Source organism: Vanellus vanellus (assembly GCF_965231255.1).
Source record: "Vanellus vanellus genome assembly, chromosome: 1".
Taxonomy (NCBI): Eukaryota; Metazoa; Chordata; class Aves; order Charadriiformes; family Charadriidae; genus Vanellus; species Vanellus vanellus.
In genome coordinates, this window is record NC_138905.1 from 115,469,036 (window position 1) to 115,481,482 (window position 12,447).

Here is a 12,447-nt window from a genome sequence, read left to right on the forward strand (position 1 = left end):
GGGGAGGGGTGCGGGGGGGGGAAGTCTACTCTCGTGTAAACTTCAGCTCGCAGCCCTCAACAGCATTTTCGGTAATGCAGTTCTGCACTTGCAAGAGTACCTTCCGTGGGGAATTCACCCACATCCCCGCAGGGCAACGCTGTCGCTCCTCTCCGGCCGGTGGGGCGGCGCGGCTGCTCCCCGAGGCGCTGCTCCCACCTAGCGGCGGAGCTCGGCGGGTCCCCCGGGCCGGTCCCGCACCCGCTCGTCCCAGCCCCGGTAAAAGTCAGGGAGGGGAAATTCCCTTTCTAGATTTTTCAGCCCGACTATATGCCTTTCAAACCGTTTCTTATGCTGCACCCTATAAAAGCCGGGTTCCCTCCTCCTCCAGATTAAAAAAAAAATAACCACCAGAAAAGCTCTGAAACATGAAATTCCAGGTAAGGTTAAAACATTTCCTAAGGGAAGCAGCATTCTCACCTTCCTCTGCAAGTGGTGGAATCCAGGACGAATTCTGAACCGGATTCCCAAAAGATGGAGCAGACATCAGGAGACTGTGTGATTTGGTGACAGAAGCTCAAAACAGACTTAGATGAGATCCTACTGGGGTAATTTCACTATGGTCTTGGGTTAATGATACATCAAAAAAAAGAAAAAAAAAACCAAACAAACAGCAAATTTTGTGTCCCTCAAGACTTATTCAGTAGCACCAGAGCAACAGGTCCAAAGCCAACATATACCCCTGAAGGTCAGGTTTAAAAGAAACCCAAATATTCGAAGTGCAGTGCAAAGATCATTGATAGTCTTAAGAAAATACATGGAATGTGTGTGTATTCTTAAGGTAAATCTTGAATCAAGAACCTTATTTAGGTTAAAAAATGAGCATCTGATACCATTATAAGAAGTCCTCTGCAGCATTAATCAAGGGGGGGGGGGGGGAAATCAGTTTTTCACGTAGTCTGAGAAGGCATGGGCTGTACTTTAAAGATGTGTTGTATTTAACAAGAAACTAAACCAGAGGTCACAGGCTGGTAGCACATCAGCGGACTTCAAATTTCACTAATTTCAGTAAATCTGAATAGCTAAAGATTGCACTGAGAATAGAAATGCACAGGAGCAAACATATTTTAACATATATCTGAAGCAGATTTCTGCAATTTCACCAAAAGCTACTTTTACCACTTGTGATTCTTCCTCTGTGCTCTGACACATTCAGCATTTACCAACTTATTATTTAACTCGATTAAGCTAGGTAACATTTCCTTACCTAAACGTATTTTACTGAACTGCTACCCTGCTCTTAGAAAACTATAGTGTCAAGAAAGCAAGTGATGCAGTTATGGTAAAAATAATAATCGGGATAAAATTTAGAGAAACTATTTGCCCTTCAAAAAGTAATAAAAATCTCTTCTGGTACAATGAGAACAGCTCTAATGAGCTAGGGATGAAAATACAAAATGTCAGAAAACATCACCTAACGAAAACCTCTTGGGAAATTTAATTGAAGTCACCATATTTAAATATCAAAGAATGAAAATGCATAATAAATCTTACTACACTGGGGATGCAAGTAATAGACCACATTCCTGGTACTATTCTTGAAAATGATCTTTAACTGCAGTTGTACAGCAGAAAATATTAAACTCAAAGAACATTTCAGCTTTTACATTCTGCTATTTTCGTATTAGTAAAGCAATGGCAATTACACAGCTGTCTACTGAATGGAGTCTTTTGAACCAGAAACACAATGGAGTATCCAATTTCAATTCTGACAGGAAATCAAAACGGGTAAAATAATAATCTTTTGGAACCCTTTATGGGCTTCTGAAAGGGTGCTTTTTTTTCTTAGGATATTGTTTGTCTTGACTTTCTATTGCAGTAGGCAAAGAACTCCGCAGAATTTCATTGGGAAGTTCCAGCAAGAAACAAACATATCAGGTCAGAAATTAGAAAGAAATACTTTCTTCATGGAAGACCAAACAAGGGGTCTTGAAATTACATCAAGATAAAGGGGATGGCCTTTCCAGCTGCCAGTTCAACTACAGTCTGTAGGCCGAACTGCACTAATCACAGGGGACAACATACAGACACATACAATTGTTGTGGAGATAAGGACAAAGGTAACTTGCAAGATGAGTTATCACAAATAAAGCACTATCTTCTGCCCCCTCCCCTCTTTTTTTTTTTAAGTGAAATTTTTAAAGTGGACTGAAATGTCTGACAGTGGCTTTTTATCTATCTGTGATTTAGGTGCAGAGATTCAAATTAAGCGCACATTACATTATTACATGCAGCACAAGTCATGTAAAAATACACATTTTATTATGTACATTTAGATGTTAAAGTTGATTTAAATTGATACAGTTTTTCCTTCTTCAGTTCCATCTTTTGCCTCATGACATTCTGCTGCTGCTTCCAAATACTTTTCTTCAGTGACCTGCAGAAACATACCGATTTTGTTACATTTTTTAGAATTACTTCATTATCCTTGATCCTGGAAAACCTCCCCTCATACTGTCACTGTAACAAGAAAGGACAGCCTACAAAGACAATTATTGTCTCCAAAATTAAACAACCTGAATGACAAGCATCTTCAAACTAATTTCATAGAAAAATATCATGGGTTAGGCTCTGAACGCATCCTCGGCTAACAAGTTTCAGTAGACACAGAGCTTTTTTTTTTTTTCCCCTCTCTCTTCACACAAATAAGTAAAATATTTGATCTGACGGCTCCACAACATCTGCTGTTTAATTCTTATGAAGGTTTCCTACGTTTAAGCATGCCTTGATAGTGAGTCTCTGGTTATGATATTTTATAGTTCCATTTATCTTAAAAACTTGCTTTTTGCGTTTATTCAAGTCATTGTAAAGCTTCTCTTGGATAACTACATTTCAACTTTGAAACACTGGTTGTTTAACAGAAGAATGCTTACAAGGAACTCTTATTTTCCATGTAGATTTTAAACAGGCAAAAAATACTCTAGCTAGTGCATTTATGCAGCTTACTGAAATAGCATTCCCTTTTATGTCCAGTAACTTCCACCTAAGTTCACCCAGTGGTATCAGCTTTTATCCCTTCATTTACTTGTAATAAATGTGTTCGTATGCATTCTCTCAAACCTGCAGCAGAGAACTTGTTACTACCTAAAAACTAGGTAAGTGTAAACACGTTATTCCAATTTTTAGTTTTCTTATTTCATGTTCACGATTAAACCAGGAAAAAATAATTTTAAGTTTTACACACATGTGATACCAACATTAGTTCTAGAGATTAATTTGAAAAATACTGATATAGTTTAAAGTGATAATTAACAGCAGCTTAAGAGATTTCACATGCATCTGATTTTTCTTCACCTGTGAACATTTCTTGAAGGTATGTTTTTGAAGATATTACCCATCCCTAATCATTCAAATTCTACTCTATTACAGCATATCTTTATATTTGGTAAGCTGTACTTCACTGCTAATTAGACTTACCAGCCTCTTCGATCTTTCCAGCAGTTTGTGCCACACAGTGTGGTGAGCCTGTATAAAATGTCATTAAATAATGTTATTGGAGGCCAAAAAAACCCAGGTTATGATTTCTGTGTCCAATTTGCCCATATTCCTTTGGGGACTTGAATAAATGTCTGCTGATCATACCCATTCATTGTGTGGAATCCTTGAGGCAGTAGTGGGCAAAACATGGGAATTAAAATCTTATGATGAAGAAGGGTACACAGAGATGAGGTGAGAAACTCAGTGCCCAATTGTCCCTTGAAAACTCCTCCACTGAGACAATAGCGCATGTGCTAGAGCACAGGTCAAAATCACGTAAGCCAACAGAAATGGTAAGAAAGACTCTTGCCTCCACCCATAGTTCTGCAAAGCCTTAGTTTAAGACTGATTGGTGCTAGGACTTTTTTGGTTATTGTCATTAACTTTTACTTTGATGTCATAAAAGACTTATTGAAAAATAACATCAAGGGTCCTCTCATGCAAACTTTTCTAGTTCTGATTTCACATCCACAATAGTTCCAGGAAAACGAACCCCAACTATCCAACACAGTCATGATCATTTGTCTTTCCTTTCTGCTGTTCTCACCTGGGAATTAACATTTGGCTACCAGCAGAGCATATAATAAAGATTGGAAAGTAAGCCAAATGCCCTAACTTAAAGAAGGAAAACCTTTACAAAATGGATTAGTTACCTTCAAATGGATTGGCAGGGACACACCCTGGAACCTCCTTATCAATTCAGATTGATTAGTCTGAAGATTATGGGCTGCCGTTATCTCATACTGGAAACAGAAACTTGTCCTTGGAATATGAGGGCCTTCAGTAACATCTACAAAGTCACCAAACCTGATGGGAGCAAATAAAAAAAAACCCTATGACAAATACACTCGGAGAGAAGTACAAGCCTATTTGTTTTTATTTTTGATTAGCAAATTCCTATCTACAGAACAGATGTAAGAAAATCCACACAAATCCCAAACCAAATCTAAACAAATCCCAGTTCAGCACTTCTAGATCTCCTGAAGCAAAAGTAAAGGTCACAAAACTTCCTAAAATTAATTATGAAATTTAAACCTCAAGTCTCAAAAGAAGACTCTAGGTTTAACAAATCTTTGAAGCCATGTTGGTTTTACACATGGGATAAATCTGTCATTCACCAGAAAAAGATTTGTCTCCGAGATCACACATTTTCCACAGTACAGTATTTACAACCTGCACAGGTATTTCCTTTTCAGGTCTTGGAAAACTGCAATTCCATTTAAAAAAGCGAGAGACAAAAAGACATACAGCAAAGAACATTCAGAACAAACCTCTCCCAGAAAACAACAGCTAATCCCATTTTCCCTCTTACTGAGCAAATTAGAGAGTGGGAGGAAGGAAGAACAACAGATATAACATCATTCTAAAGTTTCAAGAACCGTCAGTGCAAAGATGTCTGTTCCTTTAGAGAGATGCGGACTCCAAAATCAAATGCAGAACAATTTAGACATCTAGAAAACTGAATACCCTACACTAGCCTAAGCTAGTCACAAATTCTTTTGCATGCCTGAGATACAATACAAGCTTCCTGCCTCCAGCCTAAGAACTTTACATCTTGCACTGTATCCCAGGAGCCAGCTCCATTCTCATCTCCACCACTACAAGGCAGTAGCTTGCCAGTTAGGAAGACCTTTACAACTTTGGAAGAAAAATCCACTATACAATGCTAACTCTTGTTTTCAAACAAGTGTTTGGTTTGTATTTTATTTAACCTGCCAAGCTCTAGAGATTTATTTAGATTTTATGTAAAAATATTTAAAGCAGTAAGACTTCTCTGGCACCACCCTTTAAAATAGAAATAGAAATGTAGTGAGACCCACCAAGTGTTAAGTACCACAAAACAATGATTGTATAAAGAAAGCCACCCAAACAACAACTTAAGACAGAGTACAGACAGCAATGAATACAAGCAATTTCTAAATTGAAAACCATCACAACTTACTCTTTTCAATTGCAGAGAGTACTTGCAATGTAATCAAATCTTTCAGCAAATCATTACAGAATGAGAGTTCAGTTTTGCTCACCTATGTAACGTTACATTTCCTTCCATATTCTGTGAAGCTTTTCGTTCTATCAACTCCATTTTATATCTGAACAAGACAAAAAAAAGAAAAAATCCTTACCTTTAACACCTAGTTCTTACAAGAATACTTAAAGAGATCGATTTAAGGAGCATTCTTTAAACCTGTTTCAAAGCTCGCATAAATACAAGCATTATTTTTAATTCTTAATTTTATATGACAACACTTATTGGCATGTCTCATAAAGCATGTCACAGAGAGCTGTCAGTCTAACCTCAGTTCCTGGAAAAATTACAGAGAAAATTATACTGAGTACTATTGAAAGGCATCTAAAGAATAACGCAATCATCAGCCACAGTCGACATGGGTTCACAAAGGGAAAGAAAGTCCTGTTTAACTAATTTGATATCCTTCTATGATAAGGTCACCTGCCTAGTGGATGAACGGAAGGCAGCGGCTGTAGTTTTTCTGGATTTCAGTAAGGGTTTTGATACTGTCCCTCACAGCATCCTTCTGGACAAGCTGTCCTACTGTGGGATGTGTGGGCTCACGGTGCAGTGGGTGAAGAACTGACTGAAGGGCACAGCTCAAAGGGCTGTAGTGAATGGAGCTACATCTGCCTGGCAACCAGTCACCAGCAGTGCTCCTCAGGGTTCAATTCTAGGGCCAGTTCTGTTCAGATCAATGATCTGGATGCAGGAGTTGAATGCACCGTTAGCAAGTTTGCTGCCGATACCAAACTGGGAGTTGCTGTTGACTCACCTGAGGGACAGAAATCCTTGCAGTGGGATCTAGATAGATTGGAGCATTGGGCTATGATTAATAGGATGAAATTTAACAAGTCAAAATGCCAGATTCTGCACCTGGGAGGAAATAACACCAGGCACAAGTATAAATTGGGAGAGGAGTGGCTGAAGAGCAGCCCTGCAGAAAGGGATATGGGGGTGCTGGTCAACAGCAGGGTCAGCAGGAGTCAGCAGTATGCACTGGCAGCCAAGAGGGCAAACTGCATTCTGAGGTGCATCACACACAGCATCATCAGCCAGTCAAAAGAGGTGATTATCCTGCTGTATTCAGCGTTGGTGCGGCCTCACCTTGAGTACCTTGTGCAGTTCTGGGCCTCGCAATTTACAAAGGACGTGAAGGTCCTTGAAAGCATCCAGAGAAAGGCAACAAAGCTGGTGAAAGGGCTGGAAGGAAGGTCCCATGAGGAGTGGCTGAGGACTTTGGGCTTGTCTAGTTCAGAGAAAAGGAGGCTGAGGGGCAACCTCATTGCTCTCTACAGCTTCCTGAGGAGGGGAAGTGGACAAGGAGGTGCTGATCTCTTCTCCCTGGGATCCAGTGACAGGATGCGTGGGAACGGCTCAAAGATGCATCAGGAAAGGTTTAGACTGGACATTAGGAAGCATGTCTTTACCAAAAGGGTGGTCAGACAGTGGAACAGATTTCCCAGAGAGGTCGTCACTGCCCCAAGTCTGTGTGTTTAAGAGGCATTTGGACAATGCCCTTTACAACACGCTTTAACTTTGGGTCAGCTGGATTAATCAGGCAGTTGGACTAGATGGTCATTGTAGGTCCCCTCCAACTGAAAAGACTATTTCATTCATGACTATTCTACTCTATTATATATATATATATATATATATATATATATATATATATATCCTATGCATATGTTATAGGAGGGCCATGCTCTCTCAGCAGACAGATAAAATGAACCTTCTACTTCAAATAAAAATAAGAATTTTTCAAGTCACATGTAAGACTAGAAGACAGTATCAGATCACCTAAACTCATTTTATGCAATGTGTGGTCCTCCAAGACAGCAAAGTGTTCTCTGCTCTTTCTACACACACACACAAATCCATGCAAAATGTCTAAAGCTATTGTCAAAAGTCAGCTCCCACCTGCTGTCAAAACTTGCAAGCCAACATAGCAAAGAGGTGCTAGTCTATATGTCACACTAATATCATCATTATTAAGCTAAAAAAAACTAGTTATTTTTGCAACTTTAGCTTTAGCGTAAATTTATTTTGGTTCACAAAAGTATAAATTATTTATCATTCCCACCCACTTCTCTCCAACTGCCAAAAAGCTGTGGACCAGAGAATTTTTTTCCCAAAACATTGCTTAACTGCTTTTTGCAGCAAAGACAACTGGAGTGTTTTGAACAAGCCTTCTTTTACAGCACAGGCCACAGTATTTTACCCATTTTACCCTGCATAGCTCAAAAACTGCATTTCATCAAATCTTCATTTGAAGATACCAAGATATGAAAAATCTACGTTTCTTTGAATATGACAGCCTTTCAGTGAAGGTTGACAGTAACTAGCACGCCACGTCTAACCACCAGAGCTTCAATTAAAAAGCGGTGAAATCTTGAAGCTCACTATTAAAGTAAGAAGTCTACAGTCTTTCCATTTGTCACAAAACAACATCTAGCAAAGGTGCCTGGTGTTGTCCTCTGGAGAGGACATTAAAAATGGAGTAAGGTAGTGTAATAAAGAGAACGGAGAAAAGTTCATTCAGAGTAGTGGGAGAAGTACCTTCTTACTTCCCCTGTCACATTTTAGATTTACAAAAACAACCAGAGATTTAAATTAATTTCTAACTGCCTGTCTGAAAGAAAGGCAAATTCAGACGCTTACCTGTTATGTTGAAACATTTCACGTGCAACTTTCGCCTCAACAAGCAGTGTTTCAAACGGCAGGTCTTTATGAATTAGCTTTCCAGCATCCCTTGTAAAGGAACGGAAGTTGTCCTAAAACACAGTTGATACATACAAAACTGTCACCACTGTTTCACAGCTGTACTAAATAAACAAAGCATAGAAAACACTAAATATTAGCCAAAACAATACAGATCATCTACTATAAATCCTAAGAACAGTGCTGTAGGATTGTAACTCAATATTTATCTGCAACAGATTGCTACAGATTATTGCTGTTTGAATGGAGTGATTCAATGCCCAGTGAAATCAACAGGCATTTTTCCATCAAAAACGATACGTATTGTTTAGAGTTACACTTCTCGGGTTTTCCCAACGTGATATATACACATACAGTCTTTCTACTGTTAAAATATTCATCTGTGTACCCTGTTTCCCAGAGTCGTGATTCCATTTATAAATGACCTCTATTCTGATGGAATCAAAAGGAAAAACTACTGAATAATTAATAAACAGACATTGATCACTTTGGTCCAGAATCCAAAGCTCTGCATACTCAGAACTGTTGATAAATAAGAATTTTTTATTAAGAGAAATTACATTTATAAGATCACTTAGAAAACATTTCAAACTAAGTTACTTCAACTACAAGATCATATTGAAGAAAAAATCTGTATTGTCCTAACATTGTTTTGTTAGCCATACACACCTCTGCTAATATTTCGGCATGAGAACAAGAATTGGGACCAGACGAGTAAAACAATTCTGATGACACCAGCTACTAGTTAAGAGACTTTAAGGTTTTAGATAATTAAATTTACCAATGAGCATGAACCATAAGCGAGTCATTAAGGAAAGCTTCAGCTGAATGTGCTCATGGTTCTTTTACAACAATAGACTGATTATGCTGTAAACCACTAGGTGAAAATACACTTATTACACACGTTTCTATTTTCAGAGGGGTCTAGTCACACAAAGGCTATAGGGCTATCTATTCTACATCTACATTACGATGCAAGAGTGGCTGAGTGGCACATCTGTAGAGTAACAAAGATGGCACTGAGGTCCCAACCCTCACGCCAACTATTTTGGGAATTGTATTTCAGACTACAGCTACTCTAGCCCCATACACTTAAAACCTGTAAGTATTTGGAACACAGCTCTAGGTTTAATTTCATCTGAAAGGAACCCAGTTTGTGTGCTCTGAGACCAGTCTTCCATGAAAAAAAGTATATGGTAAATGCAGAAATGAGTTTCCAAAGAGTACTCCTGACCTAAAATAAAATACTAGTGTAGATATACCCTATGAAAAGAAAAAAAACCTCACCACCCTCTCCTCCCCATTAGAAAAGAACCATTACACAAGGATGCAAGCTTTACAACTTTTTGAAAAGTTATTGTGCTTACGTTTGTTGGTTTCCAGTCATTCAGTCTATTGTCCAAAATTACATCATAACAGAAAGCTCCAGAGATCACTGCAATTCAAATTCCAAAGAGAAAACTATTCATGTTTGTAACACAGTACGTATTTCATTGCCATAATACACACTTATATCAAAGTCAATTAGAAGAAAAACAAAACGATCACAAGAAATCCACCACAAAATATACATTTTCAGCTGTGATTACACAGTCAAATAGCAGATTAAACCTGCACCAGGTCACAGATAAGCAAAAGTTGTTACTAACCCTGTTTGTACTTCAATAATCTTCCAACTTGATGCATTACTAAAAATTATGATGTATACAAGTGCTCACAAGGTTATGTAGTTATTAGGACAAATTTCACAGAAACACATCACATCTTCTAAATACCTTATTTGTGGAACGTCACAATAAAAAGGTTATGTCTTCAAGTTACTAACTTAGCCTATGAAATCCTAAGCGGTCTGAAACCCAGTTGCCACAGGCCAATTTTCTGCACTTGGATAACAAAAATGTTTTCAGTGTGATTGCTATACATTAAAGCCTTCAACAACAGCATGTAATACACAAATTAATGCTAAGTACCTTCAAACATTGGAAAATGAGCTTCTGATTTTTTTGGTAACGTTATTAGGCAGTCACATAAGAAGCACCAAAAGACAAGACAATCAGTATAAAACACGTATCACCTGGCACTTCTGGAGCTTTGATCAGACTCACTGAGTACTCATCTTTGAATGCCCGCTTTAACACACACGCCATGATCATGGCACAGGAACGCCAATAGGCCTATAAAGAGAATTTCAAAACAGAGATTTATTACCTAGAGACTGACAACCCATACTAGATGAACACCAGCTATTTATTCCAAATGAACACCAACATTTAACTGAATTAGGCACAAACCTAGCTGTCAACCCAATCGTTACTTTCTTTAGTATTTAAACTTCTATTTGGAGATGAATCTCTATATAGAATCAATCAAAAAAATCAAAACTGCACTTAAAATGCAAGGCAGATGTTTCCCTGGAGATACTTAAATCTGAAATCATAGAATAATACAACAATATAGGTTGAAAGGGATGCCCGCACATCACCTAGCCCACACCCTGGTCCCATTAACAATAGCCATGATGTGCCAAGCAACTATTAAAAATATCTGAACTTTCACAACAACAAAGTTCAAGAAAGCAGACAGACACGGAACTGAAAGGTTGAAGTGTCTGCTGACAGACATTCTACAGAATGAAGCAGTCATAATCAGGCTCACCTGTAATGGGTTTACAGACTTACCTTGTTGACTTCCTCTGGATCTTCATCTTTGAAAGTAAGGAACTGGATTTCACAGGATTTGGTCAAGGGTCTATACATATCCCAGGCTTCACCATCCACAAGAGCTAGAACGGATTTGCTGCAATGCCATTCACTTAAGTCTAAAGAAAATGAAAAAAGTATTACACAGTTATTAACCATACTCCTCAGAGTCAGCAGTTTAGACCCCTGCATTTATAATAACAAACTACAAGTTTCACTTGTGTAAATTACTTGCAAGAATGATCTGTTCATGCAGCCTCCAAAAATTAACTCAGTTTCTGCTGATGTGTTTTAGTACAAATGTATTTTAAGCATACCAACTACAAATATTCTGAATGCTTATCTGTTATCTTGATCATTAAAACGCCAATAATATTAATAAATATTTCAAATTTGGATGACAAGCACTGCAACTGGCGGCGCAATTTTCATCACCAGTGGCACAACATTAGTTTAAGAGTCCGTTCACTTACGCATGGCACAATTGTACGGAGTGGACAAAGCTTTGTTCATTACAAACACACTTCCGGGGTGAGACTTCCCAGTGTATTTTACTTCAATTTTCTCAATTCGTGGATACAAAGATAACTGTCTCTCTTTCTCTTTGGTGAAGAGCTCATTACGCATCTGAATCACTTCTTCTGACGTCAGTCGAGAAACAGTCTGCGTGGAGATGAATCCTGGTAAGAGGAATGATTGAAAATAAGCAATAAGGAGGTTTTAAAGCCTCTTTATAAGACACTCGCTTCTACACAAAGGAGGACGTGCCGCTGCACTGCTAACCCAGGTGTCTGTCTCAATGTGCACAAGGTGACCACTGCAGCAGCTCTCGCTGCCCGTCCACTCTCGCTCCCTGCGGCGCCCGCCTGCAGTCACAACAGAAAACTCGGACACGACGTCCTCTGGCTGCAAAGGCCCTTCCCCCACACAGGCCCCTGCGGCCCGCCACCGCTCCGCGACGCCGCCACCGCACCCGCGCCTCCTCCCCACGGCCGCCCCGTCCCCAGGGCCCCCTCCTCCCCACGGCGGCATCCGCCCGGCCTGCGCCCACAGCGGCCTCCTCAGCCCGGCCCGCGCCGCCCCGCCCCGCCCGGCCAGGCCCGGCCGCCCCAGGCCGGGCCCCTCAAAAGCACCGGCGTAGGACAAGCCCAGCCCGGCCCGGCCCGGCCCGGCCCCGCGCACACCCGACGCCCCGCTGCAACCGCCCCCGGCCCCGGCCCGCCGCCACTTACGCCGCCCCGCACGGCTGCCCCGCAGGCAGACGGCGGCCCAGAGCGCCGCCATGTTCCGGCCCAGTCCCGCCTCCCCGGTGCTTCCTCCTCCGGCTCCGGGGGAAACGGCGGCGGCGGCAGCGCGGTTCCGCCCGCCGGTCCTCCCGCGGCCGCCAGGCGGCGCCGCGGGGCCCGGGCCGGGGCAGAGGCCGGGGCCGCCTCGGGCTTGCGGGGCGGCGGCGGCGGCTGCCCGCAGCGCATGGGGGAGCCGGCCCTCCTCGGCCTCGGCTTT

At 40.8% G+C, this 12,447-nt stretch overlaps 1 protein-coding gene across 1 annotated transcript; it reads right to left on the bottom strand.

Annotated features, from left to right (window-relative positions):
* Positions 1-2,279: 2,279 nt before the first annotated feature.
* LOC309680376 (large ribosomal subunit protein mL39-like) lies at positions 2,280-12,244 on the bottom strand. The gene is made up of 10 exons (XM_082493951.1): positions 12,177-12,244; positions 11,418-11,624; positions 10,924-11,063; positions 10,320-10,419; positions 9,613-9,680; positions 8,186-8,298; positions 5,541-5,606; positions 4,170-4,323; positions 3,457-3,504; positions 2,280-2,416 (listed from the first exon to the last, which is right to left on the bottom strand). The coding sequence occupies exons 1-10, from the start codon at positions 12,226-12,228 to the stop codon at positions 2,330-2,332; spliced, it is 1,035 nt and encodes a 344-aa protein (XP_082350077.1). The 5' UTR covers positions 12,229-12,244; the 3' UTR covers positions 2,280-2,329.
* Between the last annotated feature and the right edge of the window lie 203 nt (positions 12,245-12,447).